At 44.2% G+C, this 25,364-nt stretch overlaps 1 protein-coding gene across 4 annotated transcripts in view; it reads right to left on the bottom strand.

Moving 5' to 3' along the window:
• Positions 1-370: 370 nt before the first annotated feature.
• The window catches only part of fbxl13 (F-box and leucine-rich repeat protein 13), a 491,421-nt gene continuing 466,427 nt past the window's right edge, over positions 371-25,364 (bottom strand). For 3 of the 4 annotated variants that reach the window (XM_070897338.1, XM_070897339.1, XM_070897341.1), the window contains 3 exons: positions 11,518-11,652; positions 8,078-8,241; positions 371-1,284 (listed from right to left, as the gene is read on the bottom strand). In XM_070897338.1, coding sequence (XP_070753439.1) covers positions 1,146-1,284; positions 8,078-8,241; positions 11,518-11,652 — 438 coding nt within the window. In that variant the 3' untranslated portion in view covers positions 371-1,145. Of the gene's footprint in view, positions 1,285-8,077; positions 8,242-8,388; positions 8,747-11,517; positions 11,653-25,364 lie in introns of those variants that run through there. The other variant, XM_070897340.1, reaches the window with a different exon arrangement.

Raw genomic sequence — 25,364 nt, 5'->3', positions numbered from 1 at the left:
GCGCAAGTGCATTCTCCCCCCGCCCTACCCACCATAGATGGGGCAGGCATTGTGTACGGATTGTTAACGGGTTTATTGGGTATGAAGTGAATAGTGACAGTGTCGTAAGACTTCTGGATATCATCCACAACGATGTCCCTTGTAGGGGTTTGGAAGAACGTGATCGTCTTCCCTGAGTTCCCTCTCTCCCCTCCGATTTCCCCCCCTCCCCCCCCACCATGTCTCTCTCTCTCTCCCAGCCTCTCTTTCTCCCCCAGCCTCTCACTCTCCCTCCATCTAAGTATTTCTTTACTTTTATTACTATTTTTCTATTTAAAAGCATGCAATGAAATTTCATAAGCAAACCTTGCTATTGAATAATCCATGTCCTTTATTTGTCAGTTTGTTTTGAAATGTGTACATTCAAAAAGTAGTTTAAACAAATCTTTTCAAAACTGATTTAATCAATACTTTGAACGTAGTGTTGCAGCAATATAGTTTTTGGATGTTTCATTACTAGAACTACTTGAATAGCTCAATGACTAATGAGCGACGTATGTAACAAGAAAATCCAGTGTTGCACAATTTGAAATCTAGCTTATGTGCACATGTATATAATTAAAAAATGAAAAATACCACAATTTGAAATCTCTAATGTTCAACTTTATAATCAGTTTAAGATGTGCTTGCCATTCACAGTTGGTTACTGTATCCAGAGTTTTCTTCCCTGCCTTTCATCACTCCTGGCCCTATTTTAATCACTGAACTGTCAAAGTAGTGAATGTTGTAGAGTATGCAAGTATGCCTTTTTTGCAATGGTCATTGGCTTATAATTGAAGGACTAGTATACTATTTTGTTTTTTTACAAGTTACAAAGGAACAAATACCAGAGTTAAATGTTAGAAACTTACTTGACTATTGACACAGCTTTGATTATAATAATTTATGTGTATACTATTTAAGATGATTTTTGGTTTCTTTAAATTAGTCAGGTCTTCCCACAACAATGAATACAATGCTACCTTGGACTTTTCATTGTGATTTTTTTTTTGCTGCCCAGGTAATCAATAGATCATAGTTAAAGGTTCTGTCTACAAATTATTAAATAAAAATATATAAGTTTTATATATATGTGTGGATTTCTGGCATTCATAGCAATCTAATGATTAAGCCTGTTGTGTATTTTCATCTTCCTCCTTGTTGGTGACTAGAAGGTTCTCTTGGTTGTCGTATCCAAACCATATCGGTGGAATTTCGTCACTGTATTCCAATTGCTGAATATTATTTACTGCCTTGACAGCTTGTCTAAATTAGAAAAACAAAGCACTTATTAGATGCAGTGAACAAATGCTCCAGTGAAATGTGTAGTACAGATTAAAGAATGGAGGGAGGGAGGGTGGAAGAGAATTTTAACTAGTGATTCATGTAGATTGACACAGATGCCAGGGGAAATCCGAGTGAGATTGGGTGGGATTTTATCTGTTTCAATGTTCAGTACAGAATTAGTTGTGCTTATTGCAGTAAGGGATATTAATTCTCGAAGGGGAAAGTCTTTTTACATTTTCTGGTTAATATATAGTGTTTATTTTGTTTCCACCCTCTCCCCCCACCCCTCCGCGCCCCCCCCCAAAAAAAAAACTTAGCTTAAATTAACTAGTTCTTGCATGAATCATCTTTATTGAGACTGCTGGGTTAGTGCCAAATTGTGAACAATTCTATGCTGTGGACTTGCACCCACCAGGAACTGGTTTGAGACTGTCCAAATGTATTTCAACTGAAGCCCTTGCAGCACAAATCTTGGCTGTATTCCAATTGCTGAATATTATTTACTGCTTTGACAGCTTGTCTAAATTAGAAAAACAAAGCACTTATTAAATGCAATGAACAAATGCTCCAGTGAAATGTGTAGTACAGATGGAACCCATGTCACAGAGATGAAATGCAGATTCAATGACCGAGATTTTATATTGAACCACTCTCCCCCCACCCTGCCACACCTCTCCAACAGGCAGAGCGGGTCAGGCAAGGGGTTAAAAAATGAAATAGCGATCCTGGCAGCCACGATATTAACAAGTATCGAGGTTGACGAGTCTCCCGCTGTAGAAAGGCAGTGGGCTCATGATTACATGTAAACCAGGGTCCTATGCTGCAATTTTGAACTAGTGCAGCATGTGTTCACGCAGGTCAGCACAGTTGCCAGGGGAATCCTGGTAGGATTGTGTGGTAACTGCTAAGTGTGATGGGTTCCCAATCTGAATAAAGCTTGAGGACAGAGCTTGGAGACCGAGCTGAGTGAATTGCAAAGTGGAAGAATATTTGTGTTAGTAGCAATTCAGTGGAGAGGAGGAAGGCAGTTTCTCACGTTCCAACTCAAAAGAAGGAGTGGAGCCACAGAATCCGAGGATTCTAAGTTAAGTATCTAGATATCTAATATTTAGGTTCTTTGGGAGCGAAATTACTCTGCGCCCCAACTGGGGGTTGTCATGTATCCAGACATGTTTACTGCTTGTATTACATATGATGTGCCACCAGAGGGCACTACTATGGGGAAACTTGTACACCAGCTGTATGGTCACTAAGGTGTGCCACCAGAGAGCACTGCAGTGGGAGACTTGTAGGTTACTTGTACAGGTGGGCCAGGCCTAGTATAAAAGGCAGGCCACCATGTGTGATCATCACTCTTGAGTTATATTAGATGGACTAAGGTCACGACAGTTCAAGTGCAATACTTTGCCTCGTGGAGTCATTATCAGAGCATCTAAAGACATAACAGGGGTGGTAATCTTCCAGGGCTGGGACTTTTAGCGTACGGTGCGGAAGTCCCGCCCTCGCCATTGAATCTTCCGCGCTGTACTTCCTTAGGTGGTGGTAACTGGGGTGGGGAGTCGAGCGCTAGACAGATGCTCCGCGTAGCGCTAACTTGCTTCAGCGCCGGAAGGGCCGCTGTGCAATCTGCATGGCCTCTGATGGCCACCAGGGCAGTGTGTGACCGGGCCGGCACCCAAGAAGGAGTGCCTGGCTGCACGATGGCGGCCCAGACTACGCTAAGACTGCCATTGTGGAGCCGACCTGAGAGTCAGCTGACAAAAAAAGATGGCGGCCTGGGGCACTGACACCCTTCCGTTTAAGTTACACCCCGAGAGCAGATGTCGGGCAGCTTTGTGAACCGCGAAGCTGTCGTTGACATCTGCTCGCGGCAGCCTCACGGCCCGCGGGGTGTTAAGGGGTCAGCGGGAGATGGTGAGGGGTCGCCGCACATGGCAATGACATCATCACCAGTGGCGCGGGGCGCACGCTGACATGGCAGAGGAAGTTCTCCTGTGCACATATCAGAAATGTTTCTCCTTTCCTACCCTTAGCACTATGTTTTTCCCAGTCGATTTAGGGTAATAAAAGTCTCCTAATATTACTACTCTACTTTTGTTACACATCGGCACATTTGCTCATCTATTTTCTTCTCACTGTTTAACAACCCTTTGTTCCTCAACTCGAGCCAAATCGATTCAGTCCTAGAACCATCTAGCAAATCCTTTCTATTTAGATCTGTAACATCATCCTTAATCAATACTGCCACGCCCCCTCCTCTATCATTCCTGAATACTTGGTAACCAGAAATATTAAGAACCCATTCCTGACCTTGTTCGAGCCATATAATGTTAATGCAACCACATCATAATCCCATGTAGCAATTTGTGTCTGCAGCTCACCCACTTTATTAGTTACACTATGGACATTGATGTACATAAAATATAATACCTCCTTCATCACTTTTGTTATTTTCCTCAATTTTGTCCCCGCAATTTTTGGGTTATCCCTAACTGCTGTTTATATCTCTCTGTTTTCTGATTTCATTTCTGCCCCTCTCTATTTCCTGGTTCCCCTCCCCCTGCCAAATTAGTTTAAACTTTTCAATGAACTCAGTCGCTAACTCCCTAGAAGTTTTGTCATTTATTCTTGTCTATCTTTGCTTTTAACTTCTCTCTTACTATTTCTTTTTCCTGACCTCTTTTTCTCTCTCTTCCTCTCTTGTTTAGCTGTCTCCAAATGAAAATAGCAAAACCTGTAGTTTCCCTGTACTAACCTCCTCAACCCTCACAGCATATGGAAAAAATAAAGCCCAACTCTCCTAAATATCTCACAACAAAAAGGAGCTGATGCAGTTTCGGAAAATTGGTCCAAGTTGATCTTTGGCACCTGTTATTGGTCTCCGAGTCAATTTGCCCAGCAGGACAACAACAACTGAGATTTCCAGCATTTTTTGTTTCTATTTCAGATTCTAGCATCCACAGTATTTTGCTTTTGTATTTATATAGCACCTTTAACGTAGTGAAACGTCCCAAGGTGCTTCACAGGAGTGTTATATGATAAAACATTTGACACCAAGCTGCATAAGTAGAAATTAGCACAGGTGACCAAAAGCTTGGTCAAAGAGGTAGGTTTTAAGGAGCGTCTTGAAGGAGGAAAGAGAGGTGGAGAGGTTTAGACAGGGAGTTCCAGAGCTTGGGGCCGAGGCAACAGAAGGCACGGCCACCAATGGTTGAGCGATTATAATCGGGGATGCTCAAGTGGGCAGAATTAGAGGAACGCAGACATCTCGGGGGGACAATGAGCAAATTAGCAAACAGTACAGAGTAGTGTTATGAAGGATTTCAATTGCCTATCTATTAAATGGACTGATGGACGGGGGAGCGGAGGCAGCCAAGGTTAGAGGGAAGCATAACAGAAATATTTGTTGATACTGTCAAGAACTACTTTTTAACATGTTGGGGAGCATGCCTAAGGAAAATAATATATTAGACTTAGTCTTTAGCAGTGACCTTGGGATATTATCTGATCATGTGGGGAAGCACCTGGACATTAATACAATTAATCAAAATGAAGAAGGCTTTAGATTCTGTCCAGTTGGCTAGAATATTTAAGTTGGCTAGGAATGGGAGAACTGGGGGCATGCATATAAAACACATAAGCAGGGAGTTAGTTTAGAAGTTAGAAAGTATTTCTTTTCGGAGAGTCATCATCATCCTCTGGAACAGATTACTGAATCATGTGGTGGGTATGAATTTCCTGCAGTCCTTCAAAAACAACAGTCAGCAATTTCCTGAGGGAGGAAGAAGTTTCTAATTATAGATGGTAATATGAACGTTAGCTGGGATTAAAATGATTTATGAATTCTCGTGGTCTCCTGGATTGCTTGATTGTGAGAGGAGGTTGGAGAGGAATTTCTCAGAGATTTTCCTAAATTGGCTGCAGGTTTTGTTGTTTCTCCAAAGAGAATGGGGCCGAAATTGATCAAACACATGGTCTGCCCGTTTTTCGTTGGTCCCTGGGCAGTGCATCATTTTTTACCGCCCGGTACGACTGGAGCTGAATGGGCAGGAATTTCCTTGCATTTTTCTCGGTGGTAAGCCAAGCGGAGTGTGGCGGAGGAGGCTTTTCGACTTGGGAATCTTCGGCTCCCGAGTTGTGCGCAGGTGCATAGGTGCATGTTGCTGTGAAGCTCCGCCCCCCCGAGAAGCCAGAGACTGCCAGCCTGAGAGCGTAGTAAGGGGGGGGGTGGGAGTGGGGAGGGGAGCGGAGGAGATCGCTGTGGAGTTGGGGGGGGGGGGGGGAAGAGACTGCGGTGTGGGAAGAGACGGGGCTAAGAGAGACTAATAAAATTTTTATTATGCTTCATTAATAAAGGACTAAATAGGGCTTTATTAGACCATTTATATTATTGCCTAACACTAGAAAATACTACAATCCATTTAAAAATACATCAAACTGTGGAGAACTATAAAGATCAAACAAATCTGTCAGCTCTGTGTACATACCACCCACTTAAGATCCACTTAAAAGCATCTTGTCCAGGACGGTATGCATTTCCGGTGGTATGTCATGAATTTTGCACTTTTGGGCAGTATTTCGGTGGTCTGCATGGGTAGGCGGTGTACATACCGCCCAGCGGTATGTCACTGATGAATTTTCCACCGGGCGATATGTCGGTGGTATGTAGGTGTTTTTTGACCAAAATTGCATTTTTGGGCAATAAGCAGGTGGTAGTCGACCAATTTCGGGCCCAGTATGTTACAGGGGAGAGGGGAACGTCAGCAGATAAATGGATGAATGGTGTACGTGTTTGCACCTTGTCTGGAAGAGGTGGGTTTGATGGACTGAATGGTTCTTCCCATCTTTTTCATATTTCTATGTATGTTGGTCAATATGTTTGTATGTAAAACTATTCAAACCAGAAGATGGGATCTGTAAAGCATTTCCCATAATAGCAGCATTCATACTACCTAAAGGTGTTCCACTGCATCGAACTAGAAGGTACACCAAGAGAAGCACCCTTTGGCAAGCTACTGTTGCTTCCAGGGTCAGATGCCCAGGCTTGGATCAGGCAAAGTCCTGCCCTATTGAAGTTGCATTGCTGTAGGAGTCTGTAGGAAAATCTCCTTTAAGTTAATGGCTTGGTAGCTCAGGTGGCGACAGCCTTGGGAGAGTCTTAAATGCAGTGGGACATCCTTAGGTAGTATGAATGCTGCTATTATGGGAGATGCTTTACAGATCCCATCTTCTGGTTCAAATAGTTTTACATACAAACATATTGACCAACATACATAGAAATATGAAAAAGATGGGAAGAAACCATCCAGTCCATCAAACCCACTCCTTCCAGGCAAGGTGCATACAGTACAACCTATTAATATTTTTATCAAGTCTCTATAGCCCATAGTGGAGTAAACTATTTTTGGGTGAGGGTATTCAGCAGTTCTGCTCTTCAAACTAATTGATCTTAACCTCCCTTTCCCAGGGAGAATGGTGCGTGAGAGGGATTAGGATTAGGCAGAGTTGACTGGCCTGTGATTGCTCCATTGCTGCCAGCGCCATTTCAGGTAGGCAGGGGTCTACTTTAAATTCAAAAGTTGCACCCCAATGACGTCATTGGTGCCGCAATGTGATTTTAATGTTGAATTGGGGGAGGCCTGCACGGTGTAAAACCCGACAGCCAAACAACGGCGGGAGGTGCTGACTGGCCAGCCAGAGTTGGCCAAGGAAAGCATTGCAAAATTACTTTTGTGAGAACTCCTTGTGGATCAGGAGTGCTACTCCCAGGCCCCGCAAGGAGTTCTTGGGCCCCCGCAGCCCTGACCATGCCTCTCCATTGGCTGCCAAAGCTTTTGCCTACCACTGACATTATATTGAATCCCCGACGTCTTAAGGCTCCAGACCAAATTTCCTGTTCCCGCCCACTGGCCCTAACATCAGTCCTGCCAGTTTCGGGCAGGCGACAGTGCTGCAATATTTAAAAGTGGCCTGGGAGTTAAAATGGCATAGACCTCACACTGAGCTCTCCTTGGGGGGGGGGGGGGGAGGGGTTTCACTGCCGCCTGCACCCCCACCAGTTGACATTTCTTTCTCCCTTCAAAAGTTATTCCATGTGCTTGCACATGTGATGCCATTAGTGTCCTCTTGCCCTGATTTTTCAGAGTACCTGTACTATGGTGCTCAAGCATAATACAGAAGTACTGAATACTGTCATTACCCCCTCCCCTCTTCTCCACTATATTTCAATGCTACATCTGGTACTTAATTCAAGAAAATGTATCTGCTCTGCCAGCTAGGATACCAAAATATTCATAACATTAGATGCATTTTTTAATGAGGCACCAGATCCAGAGAAAAATTAAAACCCACATAGTCATGGTTAGTGCTAATTACTACTACTTCACTATGTCACAGAAAGCCATTTCTTCAGTCAATACATTACTTCTATCACAAAGCCAATTTGCTTCACTACTTCTTGACCTGCTTTCAAAAACCTCAAAAAAACATCTCTTTGATCTTTCCCTTTGCTCCAGCTTTTCTTCTCTCATTGGTGTCCATTGCTGCCCTTCTGAAGTGCTCTGAGATGTTTATTTTATGTATTGCTGTTGGCACTGTCTGTCCTTAAAGGCTCTTTCTTAGGTTGAGCAGTTGGTCAAACTCCTATTCTCTTTACAGTCTGGTACATATATTCTCTTTACTCTGATTTTGTTCTCTTTTTCTGCATAAACACAAGAAAATGCAGAGACCTCTTCAGGCTTATAATAATCATACTAGGGTGTATTATACTTACTTCGTGATCTTTATGCAGTACAGCATCTTAAGGATCCGTAGATTTTTGCAGCCTTTCTTTAGGAATGTAAATATTGAATCAGTAAGATTGATGCAACCTGAGATGTCCAAGAAGTAAATATAATGGCAAACCCCAGCCAGGTACTTGATGCTGAAGTCAGTAATCTGATGGGTCGATTAAAACAAAACAAAATATAAAAACTCATTTTGTAAATACAGGTACAACATTTTATTAAAACAATCACCATAATGCTCTAAGGCTGACACTTCAGTGTAGTACTGAGGAAGTGCTGCACTGTCAGAGGTGCTGTGTATTGGATGAGATGTTAAACCAAGGCAGCGTCTGCCCTCTCAGATGAACACAAAAGATCCCATGGCACCATTCAGAGAAAAGCAGGGGAGTTCTGGTGTCTTGGCCAGCATTTATCCCTCAGCCAACATCAATAAAACAAGAATCAATATCTAGTCATTCATTTCATTGCTGTATGTGGAAGCTTGCTGTGCACAAATTGACTGATGTCGTTCCCTGTATTATGACAGTGACTACCATGCCTGAGGCCGTGAAGGCACTATACAAATGTAAATTATTTCTTTTACACAAAAGCAAAATACTGTGGATGCTGGAAATCTGAAATAACAGAAAATGCTGGAAATGCAGGTCAGGCAGTATCTGTGGAGAGAGAAACAGAGTTAATGTTTCAGGTCGATGACTATTCGTAAGAACTTTCTTATTTCTTTCATAGTTGGACTCTGTTGTCTTACCATTTAAGGCATAATATTTTGAAATAATGGCCTCAATTTTAACCCCCCCCCCCCCCACCATCGCCCAGCGAGAATGTTGCATGAGAGGGGTTAACGTTAGGCCAAGGTGACTTACTGGCCTGAGATCACTCCATTCCCACCTGACACCATTTCATCTTTGCTAACTTTCAAGGCACCTGCTAAGGGCAGGCGGGGGCATACTTTAAATTCAAAAGTCACAGTCCGATGATGTCATTGATGTTGTGAGGTGATCTTAATGAAAAGGGGGTTTCACTGCGATCGGGGGGGGGGGGGGGGGGCGGGGGAGTCCCGCACTGTCTACAGCCTGGCAGCAAAACCACGGTGGGAGGCACTGACTGGCTACGAGAGGCCAAGGTAAGTTTAAAAAAATTACTTTTGTCCGAACTTTTTGTGGCCGGGAGTTTCAGGAATGCTTTCCCCAGGGACCACAAGTTGTCCTTGGGCCTCCCCAGCTCTGGCCTCCACCCGATCGCGGTAGAACTCCCCCTCCGATCGTGGTGGAACCTCCCCATCCCTAATCTCCTCTGCACCAGTTCCCACCTGATTACCTCCAGATCCCACCTCCCACTGAATGCCGGGGACGATTCCTACAGGTTAGTGACAATGGACCATGATTCACCAGCTCGGAATTCAACGAGTTCATGATCCGTAATGGCATCAAGCATGTCAGGTCTGCGCAGTTTAAGCCCGCATCCAATGGTCAAGCAGAACAGGCAGTCCAAACCATCAAGCAGAGCTTGAAACACGTGATGGACGGTTTCCTGCAGACCCGGTTATCTCGGATTCTGCTCAGCTACCGCACACGACCCCACTTGCTTACCGGGGTTCCCCCTGCAGAATTGCTAATGAAGAGAGCTCTCAAAACCAGGCTCTCTTTAGTCCATCCGGATCTCAATGATCATGTAGAAACCCGCTGTCACCGACATAACATGTACCACGATCGCGCGGCTGTATCACGTGATATTGAGGTCAATGACCCTGTGTTTGTTCTTAATTATGGTCAAGGTCCCAAATGGGTTGCTGGTACTGTGTTAGCCAAGGAGAGGGAGAGAGTGTTTGTTGTCAAACGTTTGAATGGACAAACATGCGGAAAGCACTTGGATCAGACCAAACTGCGGTTCACTGACAATGAAGAACAGTTTGAAGAGGACTTAACCATCATTGATCCACCCACACACACCCAACCAGCAATTGATCTCGAGGTCAACCACGAGGATGAACCCACCATGCCCGACAGTCTGATCAGACTAGCCACACCGCAGTGCAACAATGATCTGACGGATTCACCCATGCCAGGACTTCAACTCAGGCTATCAACCAGGGAACGCAGAGCCCCGGATCACCTCAACTTGTAAATAACTCGTACATAAGACTTTGGAGGGGGGGGGAATGATGTTATGTATGTAAACACCACCAATGTGTAAGACTTGCCACCAGGGGGCGCACCTGTGGGAGACCCAAGGGTCACCTGCACACCCTGGGCAAGCAGGTATAAAAGGCAGCCTACCATGCTGCCTCCTCACTCTGGAGTTACAATAAAGAGACCAAGGTCACAACAGTTTGAGCTTAAGATGTACAGTCTTGTGGAGTGATTCTAAATGTAACACACAGTATTTTGCTTTTTGTTTCAGATTAGAGGACATGGGCTGGGAAATTTCCTCAGAGCTACTCCAACCCCAGCACCTTAACTTTGCCGGGAGAGCAGCAGATACCCCATTAAATGGGATTTCTGCCGCACATTCAGTGAAGTCACGGCAGTAGAGTAAGACCAGCTTCGAGGAAATTCCTGGCCGTGGCTCTATCTTACTACCATAAAACCAGTACATTTTACCATTTTCCAGATGTATATTGCTGAAACAATTCGTAGCCAAGGGAAACACTACTCTTATTTGGTTCTCCAAAATTGCTCAATTTGTTTGTGCTCTAATCGTGCTATTTAGCTGGCTTGTTTATTTCCTTATAAGTCATCTTCTAACCCCACACATGAACTTAGCACTCTCACTTCAGGTCACCATTTAATGTTGGAATATATTCTTATCCAAGAGATGATGGGAAACCAAGCCTATACAGTGTTTGCAATGCCACTCCCAAATGTAGCATTATTTAATTGTATTCGGAATAAAATTGGAGACCAGAAGGTCCTTGCTGGACAGAGAGACTATAATATCATAGGCATCACAGAGATTGGTTCAACAATGACATGGATTGAGTAAATTTACAGGAACACACTTTACTTTGTAGAGATAGAAAAGGCAAATTGGGAGGGGCTGTCGTCTTTTATGTGAAGGAAACATGATTTTAATGGAGATGAAGCTATCTGGTCTAGGTATACATAAGGCAGAAACCTTGTGGATAGGGACAAAAGGTCTCCACTGAAGGAAACTAACTATTGCATTTAACTATTGCATAGAGTTGCATTTAAGCCACATGTTCGCCACCTAGCCCAAATGGATATCAGCTGCCTTGGAGGTCAGAAGACCAAATCTGAGCTGGCCAAGAATAGCATTCATTAGGGTCTGGGATCAAGTTAACCATGTAAGCCTCTTGGAAGCATTTGTGTAACTCAGGATGGACTAATAAGGGGAGAAAACAGGAAAATGAGAGGATAAAATATCCTAATAAAACATATTTCCATTAGTTGAAGCTCTCTGAATTTACCTGTGGACATCCAGCGATATTCAGTGAAATGAGCCTTCTGCAACAGAAAGCTAGCGTCTTTATGCTCTGATCAGACACTGATAGGCAATGAGAGATATCCAAGTATTCCAGATCGACCATCTTATGGTAGAATTTCTTGAACACAAAATAGAATAATAAACGCTAATATTATGTCCATCAAAAATTAAAAAGAATGCCTCCATCCTAATTTTGGATATTGTACCTTTTTTTATTTTCTGAATGATTTTCCCAATCCCTCAGGAACCTGCACCACGTACCAGACAACACTTGAATGCACTACAGAATTGTTTGTTGCTGAATCCATAGCCATTTTTTTTGTTTTTTCTATTGTAAGCAGATTTATTGTGAAATCAGGGCACGCTGGAATGGTCTTCAGACCAGACCAATAATACTATGGCCCTGAAATTCTAGTCGGAGGCTTCTTTCGGACGAACACCTCCAACTGGAGAATTTTTACGAATTTACCTGGTGGCCCCAGAACGGCGTGGAATTACGGTGGGGAGGCCGTCTCTTCCCGCGCTGCATCTATGAGTTCTCATTGCTATTAATGAGAAAAAAAAACAAACACACTAAACACCATAATAAAAAATAAAAAACACACCTCACATAATTAAAATTAATTGAAATTAAAGTTAATAAATGTCTTAGAAAAAAACCCATTTCCAATTTAAAAAAAAAGTTTTTAAAATTATGGTTTAAAATAAACTTACCGTAGTGGGCAAGGTTTTTTAACAATAAAATGTGTTTTTTAAATTTAATTTTATTATGTTTTTGTATGTTTTGAAACACTTACGCCTGTAAAATTAGGCAATGCGCCTGCTTTTATCAGGCACAAGAGTTTTGAGGACTTTTGCTGGGCAAGATATGGGTAAATACCGCAATCTTGCCCTTGCAAATGTCCTTGCTCCCGAGATACGGAGGATCTGGACAGATCGGAAAAGCCAGTTTTCAGCGCATGTGCATTGTGCGCTGAAAACCGGCTTTTGCAATGCCTTCTCGGGTCCGTACACACTCCGCACGGACCCGGGGAGGCCGGGATTTCCAGGCCTATTATTGATGCAAGCTACTCAGTGTTTAGCAGACCTCAATGACATAAGAACATAAAGAATGCAAAGTGGAAAGGTTAGTCAGCCAATGTTAGATACTCTTTCCACAGACCAAGTAGAATCTACATAACATAGACGCCATCCCACCTACATTATTTAATCATCCAACACCTCTACTATTCATCCTTGGCCTGCTATATTCCACATATAGGACTCAAGTATTGGACTCGCGCTAAAACGGCGCACATCGGAGAGGTCCGCCTAATTTGTAGAACAAAAATTGCGCCAAATACTTACCTCGCGATTATCCGATATCTGTAGGCCTGTTTCCGGCTCGGCGCGGTGCAGCAGGTGCTGCTGGGGGCGGAGCTACAGCCCTGCGCCAAAAACAGTGCCGGCAGCTGCGCACGTGCGCAATAGCTCCTGGCCCTCCCAGTGCGTCCTGTCTCCGGGCGACGACCCTATCCCTGGCCGAAGGGGCATCGACCCTATCCCCGGCCGAGTGGCCTGACACCGCTTACCTCGTTGGCGTCATGGTCCGCCTGCCTGGCATCTCGCTGGGGGCGGTTCCCACCCGAAGAGTCATTGACGGTGGCAGCCCGGCATCAGCTGTGTGCGGGCGCTGCCTGAAGTCCACGGCGGGGCCCGGCTTCTTCGTCGGCCGCAGGGCCCACCCACCCGGCATCTCGCTGGGGGTAGGCCCCGCCCGAAGAGTCAGTGGCGGCGGCGGCCCTGCATTGGCTGCGTCGGGCTCCGCCCGAAATCCTCGGCGGGGCCCGTTCAGCTTCCCTCCGTTCATCATCTTCTCTCCCCCCCTCGTTCATCTTCTTCTCCCCCCACCTCATCTTCTTCTCCTCCACCCCCGTTCATCTTCTCCCCCCCTCCATTCTTCTCCCCCCCTCTCTTCTCCCCCCCTCTCTTCTCCCCCCCCCACTTCTCCTCCCCCTCTCTTCTCCCCCCCTCTCTTCTCCCCGGTGCTGCAGTAGGTGAGTAGAAATACATTTTTATTTATTGATTGATTTTTTTTTTAATTTTTAAATTTTTTTTGATTGATTTATTGGTTGATTTATTGATCATTTATTATTGATGGTGGCTCTTTATTTGTAAAAGTGAAGTGTTTAATGTTTGTAAACCCCCCTCCCCCCCCCCCATCTCTCGATCCCTAATTTATAAGTGTAGGCAAGGTTTTTCTGAGCGTACAAAAATCTACACTTACTCCATTCTAAGTTAGTTTGGAGTAAGTTTTCGCCGCCTAAAATTGCAAAACAGGCATAAGTGGCTGGACATGCCCCCTTTTGAAAAAAAAAATCTGTTCTAAAATGAAATTATTCTAACTCACTAGAACTGGAGCAAACTAAATGCCGAGAATTGCAATTTCTAAGATGCTCCATTCTAAACTAGTTGCTCCTTGGCCGAAGCTTGAGCCCACAATGTCCCCCTCGCCAGCAGCACAGGAAGCATTGTGTCCCATGCTTTGATTATTTCAGTCTATACCTATTCCTGTAACATTTTATTGCATTCCCAAATACAGTGAAGTCTTGATTTATCAAACTGTTATCAAATATCACAATATGTCGAAGATTTGGCTTGATCCAGTTCCGAGCATAAAATTTTACTGAAATTGATTTTGCTATATCAAAGTGATTTTCTGGCTGCATTTAGCTGCACTCAGCCGTCCTGACCAAATCTTGCTCTCCTGGACTCTCCAGCCTGTCTCCTCTCTCAGCATGCTGCACATACCTACACTGTGCTCAAAACCATCCCACCTTACTTGCTATAAATACTGAGAGCCCCCGCATTTCTCTCCAGTGCCAGCCATCCACTCTCCTCCCTCAGATACTGGTCGGTGCACGGATTGATTGGTGAGAAGGGAGCAGGACCCAGACCAGATGTTTCCTATGGCAAAGAATCCATCAACTTCACAGACAACTCAGCAGCAAAGACCAGCACCAAACATTCCCCCCCACTCCCCAATTGGGACACCCCCCTGATCTGGACCCCCCCACCTTCCTATGATCAACCTCCCCCTAATTAACGCGCTCTCCTTAGCTGTGGCCTTGTGTTGCAGGCTACCCTGCCTGACAGGCATCTAGCCTGTCAATCCGGCTGCCTGTGGGCGGGAAACCAACAGAATTTTTTTTAAAGGAGCCTTGCAGTTAAAAACTGCTGGACTTTCAGGAAACCCTTTCTTCTGGGTTTCCTGACCTCCAAATAGCACCCCCACATGGAACACGCCTCGGGCTAAAATGCAGGCCTTATTATTTAGAACGTATTTGAAAATTAATGGGCAGAAATCAATTGCTTTTGCTGGTAGTCTGCTTCATATATCCACTACTCTGGGGCTTTGTTCTGATAACTTTCTGTTTCACTTGAAACTTGTTGATTTTGAGCCTGTGTTCTCTATTTCTGCAGTCTAAGCTAAAAGACATGTTTGCATGCATGTGGATGAAATTACATCTTTAGGTTGTTACTTTATATTGCTTTCAAATTCAAATATCATTGCGTATCGTAAAGAACTACATCATCTTTCTATCTTTGTTCTCCAATAAAAAAGTTCAGTTCCATCGGTCTCCTTAACTTAATCTTAAGCCCTGTTCTTCTCCAAACCCTCTCCAAAGCTTCAATGAACTTTTGAAAGTAGGATACCCAAAACAGCACATAGTTATTAAAATAAATGCACAAAAGAAACAAATGTTATGGCCTTTTCTTTCCTGCACATAAATATTTATGAAAAAAAAATATTGTGTGATTACAAGAAATTTAGTTAAATCCACTAAATGTAATATTTCTTTCAGCTGGCAGATGAACAGCTTATAGCATAATTCTCTCTCTCTCTCTCGCTCTCTCTCCCTCTATACATTTCTCCTAACGACATATGGTGAGGAATCAAAGATCAGTAGAAAGAACCCTAAAGATATGGAACTACTTTTATTCAACTTTTGGTAAGTTTATAGACAGATGATAATCGTGGTTTAGCATTTTTATATACACATAATTTCAACCAGGATTTTGTTTAGCTATTTCACTGTGGTAGCACAGAAGGAAACCTCAAGTTCTGGAAAATGCCATACTCTTATTAATACATACTGTAAAATACTATTCCTTGATGGTTTATATGGAAAAGTTTGCTTTTCATTCTGAATTAGAACTGTGGTTCTGTTCTCTAAATTACTTTCAGCTGACTGCATCAATTCCTATAGTTCTCTGCTCTTAATATGAAAAGTTCCTAGGCTTTAAAAATAACTTATAACTTCCACATTTGATATATATTATAAATGTTTACTTGAAGTCTAATCAGAGAAATAAATGATCCCATGGAAATTTACATAATTTTCACAGTGATATTTTACAGTAGAAAAGGAAAACCATGTTTATGTGAAAATAGCAACAAAAGGATCAATATGTAATTGGAGGATCAGTAGCTTGTTGCATTGTAAAATAACAGTAATGAAGAAAATAATGGCATTAAATCCCCAAGACCAGATGTCTGTATCCCAGGGTTTTAAAGGAAGTAGGTGGAAACATTGGAGATCAATTAATATAATCTTCCAAAGTTCCCCCGATTCAGGAACCGTTTCTTTAGATTGGAAAATTGCATGTGTCACTCTGCTAGTTAAGAAAGGTGAAAGAGGGAAACCAGGGAATTATACACCAGTTAGCCTAACATCTGTTGCTGGGAAATTACGAGCGTCTATAATTAAAGATAAAGCAGGCGAAATTCGGATATATTGCGCCTCTCTTCTCACCTGGCGCTGAAAATAACAGCATCAGTTGTCAAGTTGCAGTCGGGTCGGCTGGAGGAGCGCTATTTAAAGGCACCATATTTGGAAGAAATTTTAGTCGGCCATTACTGTTGTCAGCTTTGTTCCACATAGGCAGACAGGCTTTTACACGGATTTCAGCGATTTCCAGTTGAAGGTGTCTTCTGGTTGTTAAACATTCCTGTGTCTTATTGAGGGCAGATTTGAAACGACAACTTTTCTATCGTTTCATGGGGATTGTTTTGGCACAGTCTGAGGCAACTTAGGCTGAGAGACAGGCAGGAAGAAGGACAGCAAACTGTGACCAGAGGGCTGTCAACAGAAGGCCTTATCCTTCCAAGGTATTCCGGCAGCAGTTTTTCTACATCAATTTCATTGAGGAAAAGCTTCAGCAAGGATGTGGTCACAGAGCTGTGCCGTCTTTTGCAACCCGACCTCGAGCCTCAAATCAGGATGAGGTCGGCTCTCTCAATGGCAGTCAAGGTAAATATCGGGCTCAATTTCTACGCCAGCGGATCCTTCCAGTGTGCAACAGGAGACATCGCTAACGTCTCTCAGTTGCTGTCCATTGCTCCTTCCGCGAGGTGATAGATGCTCTGTACAGAAGGAGAAGGGAATACGTCTTCCCTTCCCCATGACCAGAGAGAAGTAGCTGGAGCATGCATGTTGCTTTGTCAGGAGAGCGGGCTTCCCCATGGTCTGAAACGCCATTGACTGCACCCATGTCGCTTTGTGAGAACCACATCACAATCCTGAGGTATTTCGCAACTGCAAAGGCTACCGCTCACAATGTGCTGTTGGTATGCGGCCACACACGCAGAATCCTCATCATCCATGCCCGCTATCCTGGCAGCGATATTCTCCACTTGACTCATGACTCCCCTCCGCAACCCAACACACCTGCTCAGCACTAATATAATGAGAGCCATGCTGCCACTAAGAACATCATTGAGCAGATCATCGGAGTGCTCAAGCAACGGCTGCACTGCCTTGACCGCTCAGGAGGAATCCTCCAGTACTCGGCTGAGCGGGCTCCGTTCGTCGTCGTCTGCTGCATACTGCACAACTTGGACATCATGAGGGCATAGCCATTGCCACCAGGCATAGCTCCAACATCTCAGGAGGATGAGCAGGAGCAGCAACACCAGCGAAGGAGCAGGCAGCCACTCAATCGCGATTCTGCAAGGGCAGTCCACGACCGTCTCATCAGCGATCAGTTCCAGTGAATTCCATCCCACCACCCGGTTCCTCTGCACCTCTCCATTAGCACATCCATTTCCCCTTCCATACCACAGGAACAAAACTGAAATGAGAGACATCACCATAGATGCAATATTCCAGTTAAAATGTATGTCATAACATTGAACAGTATAATAAATAACAAATATGTTTAACTATCACCCTTGTGCAATTCATTATATCTCCTCTTAACACTCCGTTCAACTATTCTAGAGCTCCTCCGTAGTGTGTCCCGAATGACTACAGCAGGGCTGGTTGAAAGCTGCTGTTTGTCAGGGCCAGAGACTACAGATGAACTTGCAGGATGCCCTCGGCCAACTCTGGGCCTGGAAAGTGTGGCAACCCCTTTTTGTCCTGCCACGGCCCATGTTCGGTCCGCGACAGAAATTGGCCAGCGCCCTGTGAGGCTGCCACGGACAATGTCAGCACCAGCCTCGCGAGTCGCGAACCGGGCCACCCACTCCGCTCGCGGGGTGAATGTTAAAAGGGAGGTGCGTGGCGCCATTTTAAATTTTCGCCTTGATGCGGTTTTCCGCGGGGTCTGTGCCGCGATGGTGCAGCCCGGCACCCCGCTTCTGTGCTGGGCTGCGGCCACGGCACCCCGCATCCCCGGTGACCTAGTGGAGGCCCCTCAAAACCCCTGCAGAGCTCGCAAAATGCCCTCCCCTTTAACATCCCGAAAACTTTCAGCAGGCACCAGACTGGTGCAAAGAATTAAGTCTGGTCTATCTGAAAACCATTCCTTTTAATTAGCGCTCCCCAAGTGGCTAGCTGAGATGACAATGCCTCCTCTTCCTGCCGTTGTTGATACCCAGTGATACAGTAGGGGGTGGGAGTCAATTTCACATCCCGGGTGGTAATGGGACGCTGCACACTTTATGACGTCACAATCTGCGAGGTGCTAGAGGCCCAGGCGGTAAGCGTTCGCGCCAATGCTAAACCAGCACTGAAGTTTGCGGACGTCACAGAATTCGCCGCGCCTAGTTGTTAACCTGTTAGGGCCCTGTTACTGCCCCTCCCCCAGACGCTAATGGGAGGCGCTAAGCAGCCAAATTTCTCCCCCTATATTTATTTAGACTCTTCTGAGATTTTGCGGTACAATGTAATTTCGCACCATATGAAAGTTGTAACAATTCAAAATTAAAGATCAGGTTCCAGACAAACACATGCACAGAGATAATAAAAAAAATAAACTTAACACTTATGCAATACTTTCTAAAAGTTCTGTTTATTTGATATCCAGATAGCTAGTTGATTAAATTAGCAGTATTTAAAAATAAGGTTAGCTTTCTGAAGGTTCTATAAATGACACATCATCTATCTTTTGCTATTAGCAGTTTACTAAAATTTATACACATTTGGAAACTTATTTTTAAATTGAAAGCAATAATTTAAAATAACAATCGAAGGCTGCCATTTCATCCATATACATTTATATATGAGTAAACAAAAGGTACATTTGTACGACAAGTTTTGCATCAGTGCAATGCACTTTCAGCTTCATATCAATGTTAAACTTGTGTAGTGTAAATTGGGTGATAAAGACCAAACTGTTCCTCAAGTGAATCTCATTTCACTTCATTCCAATGTCAAGTCAAGCCCTGACTGCTGATTCAAGCTTCATTGATACTGCAACGTTAGTGGCAAAGCAAAACTGAACTGTTGCTATTGTTGCAGTGTAAATGCACTAAACAAACAAATATTATGGCCTTTTCTTTTTTCTTTCCTGCAACAATTTATATTACTAAAATTGATGGCAGTTTACAAAAAAATAGATTAAGCATTGACCTATCCACTGAAAGCATTTATGCTCTCTGAGCTTAGTGCTAAGGCACAAACTAAAATATGCAGGGTAAAGTAGGGGAGAACTTTCAGGTTTTTGTCCCATTTTATGGTTGCATTAAGCTTAAATCTAGAATGCCATTTTCTAATATGCGCCCAAAACACTGGTAGTGTTCTATAGTTCCTTTTAATCAGCACAGCCTTTCCTACATTTTCAATGTAAAAGTGTCTGATAAAGTTTCATCAAATGAACTAGTTGGGTTTATGTGATAGTTTACTTGTCACATTACTTCTTGCTGTATCAGCATGCCCAGTTCAGTTTTTAAGCGGTGGAGGTTAATCTGATGGATTGTTTTTCCATTCTAAATACAGCAAGCCATGTTGATCTGAATCTCTAATAAAAACAGCATTAATTTGGATTGAGAATTTACAAGTACTGAAGCAATTTTTAGCTTTGGGTTGGGTCCAGGAAATGTCCTGCTTTCTTACTTGGGAAATTATATTATATTATTGAAAGTGCTTGAAATTATTTTACATGAACAATGATTCTAATGGTAAACACTAATAGCAGTACCCCCTCCTCATAGCCCTATTTTCTCCTCTGCTTCAAATATGTATCCAATGTTCCCTTAAAGCATACAATGATTTCTGCCTCAGACATTCCTTGTGGCAAAACAGTGCACGTTCCCACAACTCTCTGTGTAAAGACATTTCTTCTAGCTCATTGTTCCTTCAGCCTCAACAAACTACCCAGTAAATACCTTCCCCGCGCCCGGGCGACCCCCCCCGCCATCGGACCCCCACCCCGACCACCATCAGATTCGGGTGATGAATGCGGCAAGGCCAGGCACCTGGAGGCCCTGCCGATTTTAACGTTGCAGTGGAAGCTCAGACTTGCTGCCATTTAAGCTCTGACTGCTGTCATGTAAGCTCAGCTTGCTGCCATCATGGCTGTGCATACCAGTATTCAAACATGCTTGCAAGGTGTCACAACAAACTGTCCTCCAATAGATTACATGGGGAAGTGGCAGTAGTTCCATGGAGCTTGAGCCTGCTGTCTGCTCTCAGGATATCAACATTCGTGCTCCTACCCCTGCCACTCCGCCAGTGCCTTTGCTGTTGTCTGTCAGCCAGCCAGTCCAGACTGCTGCCACCCATGCCGAGGTGGTGCAGTGTGCAGCCGAGCCTTCTTGGCCCAGAGCTGCTCGAGGTCGTCCTTGAAGGCCAACTGCGTGGGAGCAGCAGCAGGAGCTGAGGCAAGACAGAGCAGATAAAAGCTCAACAGGCAACATTTGAAAGGGATGTCAGAGTTTAAGAGTGACATTTGCACAAGGGAAGTAGCTGATTGGTGGGTAAGTGTTTTTTTTTCTGTTAAGTTAGTGCTTAGTCTTTAAATAAAGTTTAGTTCTTAGTCCTTTAAACAAAGGAGCCATAATTAAATTGATAAGGGATATTTCTATTCTAAAAAACCCAATTAATTAAATCAGCTGATTGCTGAGTAGTTGCAGGGTGTGTTTTGCTAAGGTTTAGAGTTTATTTTTGCTTGATAGTTTGAGTCTAACTAGCGGGATGGCAGGGCAGCTCAATTCCCGTGGACTGCACATCCTGTGACATGTGGGATGTCCTGGATGCTTCATGCAGCCTGGACAACCAGGTGTCTCCAGCTGCACCAACTCGAGCTCTGCATTTTGGAGCTTGAACGGTGGCTGGAGTCACTGCGGTGCATCCGCGAGACTGAGAGCTACGTGGATAGCATGTTTCTAGAGGTGGTCACCCCGCAGCTTAAGAGTGTGCAAGCAGAGAGGGAGTGGGTGACCAGCAGACAGAAGTGGAGGACTAGGCAGATAGTGCAGGAATCCCTTGAGTCCATCTCGCTCTCCAACCGGTATTCTCTTCTGAGTACTGGCAGCGACGATGGTGCCACGTGGGAGTGCAGCCAGAGCCAGGAGGGGTGGGGGAGGCGGGGAGGAAGAATGGAATAGCTATAGTGGTAGGGGATTTGATAGTCAGGGGAGCAGACAGGCGATTCTGCGGCCACAGACGTGACTCCAGGATGGTTATGTTGCCTCCCTGGTGCCAGGGTCAAGGATGTCACCGAGCAGCTGCATGGCATTCTGGGGGGAGAGGGTGAACAGCCAGAGGTCATGGTCCATATCGGTACCAATGACATAGGTAGAAAGAGGGATGAGGTCCTGCAGGCAGAGTTTAAGGAGCTAGGAGAGAGATTAAAAAGCAGGACCTCAAAGGTAGCAATCTCCAGGTTACTCCCGCTGCCACGAGCTAGTGAGTACAGAAATAGAAGGATAGAACAGATGAATGCGTGGCTGAAGAGATGGTGCAGGAGGGCTTTAGATTCCTGAGGCATTGGGACCATTTCTGGGGGAGGTGGGACCTGTACAAGCCAGATGGGTTGCACCTCAACAGAGTCGGAAACAATATCTTCGTGGGGGAGGGGGATTGCTAGTGCTGTTGGGGAGGGTTTAAACTAGCTTGGCAGGGGAATGGGAACCTGAAAATAGATTCAGTAGGGAGGGAAATTAAGCTGGAATTGGAAGGCAAAAATGTAGAAAGTGAATTTGAAGGACTGTGGAAACAAGGGATAGAGAGTACAACAAGGAGGTCTGGCTGTACTAAATGGTATATACTTCAATGCAAGGAGTATAATGAATAAGGCAGATGAGCTCAGAGCACAGGTAGACACTTGTGAGTATGATATTATGGCTATTACAGAGACATGGCTAAAAGAGGGGCAGGTATGGCAGCTCAACATTCCTGGTTACAGGATCTTCAGACGGGATAGAGAGGGGGGTAAAAATGGAGGGGTGGTCATGTTTTGATTAAAGAAACTAGTACAGCCGCTTGTTAGAAGGATCATCAAGCAAGGCCATAGGGGTCAAACTTAAAAACAAAAAAGGGGCGATTACACTGCTGGGAGTGTACTATAGACCCCCAAACAGTGAGAGGGAGATAGAAGAGCAAGTATGTAGGCACATTTCTGAGAAGTGCAAAAACTATAGAGCAGTAATAGTAGGACATTTCAACTATCCTAATATTGGGCTCAATTTTCCCCAAGCCCATTTTCTGGCGTATTGCCAGAGTTACCCCAGTTTTTCTAGGCCAGAAATGCGGCAGAAATATTTTGCCAAACTTTCCCCGTGTATAATTCGAATTTGGCGCCATGCAGTGTGTCCAGTCACCTCGGGGGGTGGAGCCTGATGTCTGCGCCAAAAAACAGTGCCGCACCTCCTGCGCATGCGCGGGGGAAAAAAGTTACGTTTTTGACGTTGTTCCAATGGATGTGCATGCTCAGTACAGTTCTGATTTGGCAATCGGCCATTTTTAAAGAGCCAGTTACAAGTGCTGTGTGAGAGCATTGGAAAAATCACAGCTGCAGCTATACAAGATGCAATGCAGTGCAAGGACCAAGAATTTCTTGCAGGAAGAAGCGGAGGCACTAGTTTTAGAGGATGCAGAATTCCTAAAATGCATTGAAGAGAACTTTTTTTAGCCAATATGTAGCAAGCCCAACACGGGAGGGGGCGGTTCTGGATTTAGTTTTAGGGAATGAAGCTGGGCAGGTGGAAGAGGTATCAGTGGGAGAGATAGGTGGTAGTGACCATAATTCAGTTAGATTTAAGGAAGTTATGGGAAGGGACAAGGATAGACTAGGAATAAAAGTTCTACATTGGGGAAAAGCCAACTTTTCTAAGCTGAGAAATGATTTTGCCATAGAAGACTGGAAACAGCTACTTGAAGGTAAATCCGTGTCAGAGCAGTGGGAGGCATTCAAGGAGGAGATCCGTAGGGTTCAGGCCAAATATGTGCCCTTAAAGAAAAAGGGTGGGACTAACAAATCTAGAGCCCCCTGGATGTCGAGGGACATGCAGGGTAAGATAAAGAAAAAAAGGGAGGCTTATGACAGATATCGAGGGCTAAATACTCCAGAATCTCTAGAGGAGTATAGAAAGTCCAGGAATGAAATGAAAAAGGATATTAGGAAAGCAAAGAGAGAGCATGAAAAATTTTTGGCAAGTAAAATCAAGAAAAACCCAAAGATGTTTTATAAATATATTAAGAGCCAGAGGATAACTAAAGAAAGGGTAGGGCCTGTTAGAGACCATGAGGGTAATCTGTGTGTGGAGGCGGAAGATGTGGATATGGTTCTTAATGAATACTTAGCATCTGTTTTCACAAAAGAGAGGGGTAATGCAGAAACTTCTATCGAGGAGAACTGTGAAATATTAGATGAAATAAACTTAGTGAGAGAGGAGGTATTAAGGAGTTTAGCAGCTTTGAAAGTGGATAACTCCCCAGGCCCGGATGAAATGTATCCCAGGCTGTTAAGTGAAGCAAAAGAGGAAATCGCAGAGGCTTTGACGATCATTTTCCAATCCACTCTGGCTTCAGGTGTGGTGCCAGAGGACTGGAGGTACCTTTGTTTAAGAAGGGAGCAAGGGATAGACTGAGTAATTACAGGCCAATCAGCCTAACCTCAGTGGTGGGAAAATTATTAGAAAAAATCCTGAAGGACAGGATAAATCTTCACTTAGAACGACATGGATTAATCAAGGACAGTCAGGGAAGGTTGTGTCTGATTATCTTGATTGAATTTTTCGAGGAGGTAACCAGGAGGGTCGATGAAGTCAAAGCGTATGATGTAGTCTCTATGGATTTTAGCAAAGCTTTGATAAGGTCCCACATGACAGACTGGTCACAAAAGTAAAAACTCATGGGATCCAGGCCAAAGTGGCAAGTTGGATCCAAAATTGGCTCAGAGACAGGAAGCAAAGGGTAATGGTTGATGGGTGTTTTTATGACTGGAAGGCTGTTTCCAGTGGGGTTCCGCAAAGCTCAGTACTAGGTCCCTTGCTTTTTGTGATATACATTAATGATCTTAACTTGAATATAGGGGTACGATTAAGAAGTTTGCAGATGATACTAAAATCGGCTGTGTGGTTGATAATGAAGAAGAAAGCTGCGGACTGCAGGAAGATATCAATCAACTGGTCAGGTGGGTAGAACAGTGGCAAATGGAATTTAATCCAGAGAAGTGTGAGGTAATACATTTGGGGAGGGCTAACAAGGAAAGGGAATACACAGTAAATGGTAGGATACTGAGAAGTTTAGAGGAACAAAGGAACCTTGGAGTGCATGTCCACAGATCTCTAAAAGTAGCAAGCCAGGTAGATAAGGTGGTTAAGAAGGCATATGGAATGCTTGCCTTTATTAGCCGAGGCATAGAATACAAGAGCAGGGGGGGTTATGCTTGAACTATATAAAACACTGGTTAGGCCACAGCTGGAGTACTACGTGCAGTTCTGGTCACCGCATTACAGGAAGGATTGTGATTGCACTGGAGAGGGTAAAGAGGAGATTTACGATGATGTTGCCAGGAGTGGAGAATCTAATCTATGAGGACAGATTGGATAGACTGGATTTGTTTTCATTGGAACAGAGGAGGCTGAGGGGAGACCTCATTGAGGTGTACAACATTATGAGGGGCCTAGATATAGTGGATAGAAAGAGCCTATTTCCTTTAGCAGAGGGGTCAACACGACTGTGGCATAAATTTTACGTAATTGGTAGAAGGTATAGAGAGAATTTGGAGGGAAATTTCTTCAAGCAGAGAGTTGTGGGGGTCTGGAAGGGTGGTAGAGGCAGAAACCCTCACCACATTTAAAAAGTATTTGGATGTGCACCTGAAGTGCCGTAACCTGCAGGGTTACGGACCTAGAACTGGAAAGTGGGATTAGGCTGGATAGCCTCTTGCTGGCTGACATGGGCACGATGGGCTGAAATGACCTCCTTCTGTGCTGTAAACTTCTATGATTCTATGCAATCTACGACACTGAAAGTTAGCAGCCTTCCACTAGCCATGCTGCAGCTACTGGGTAGTACTTTGTAGGAGCATTACGACAGGCACTAATGAATGTACAAGGGTGATTAGTTTAAGTTTCCATGCAATATGGCATGATTTCATTTATAAATTTGGTTTATT

The sequence above is a fragment of the Pristiophorus japonicus genome, chromosome 13, assembly GCF_044704955.1.
Source record: "Pristiophorus japonicus isolate sPriJap1 chromosome 13, sPriJap1.hap1, whole genome shotgun sequence".
NCBI classification, from domain to species: domain Eukaryota; kingdom Metazoa; phylum Chordata; class Chondrichthyes; family Pristiophoridae; genus Pristiophorus; species Pristiophorus japonicus.
This window is presented reverse-complemented; position numbering and strand designations above follow the sequence as displayed.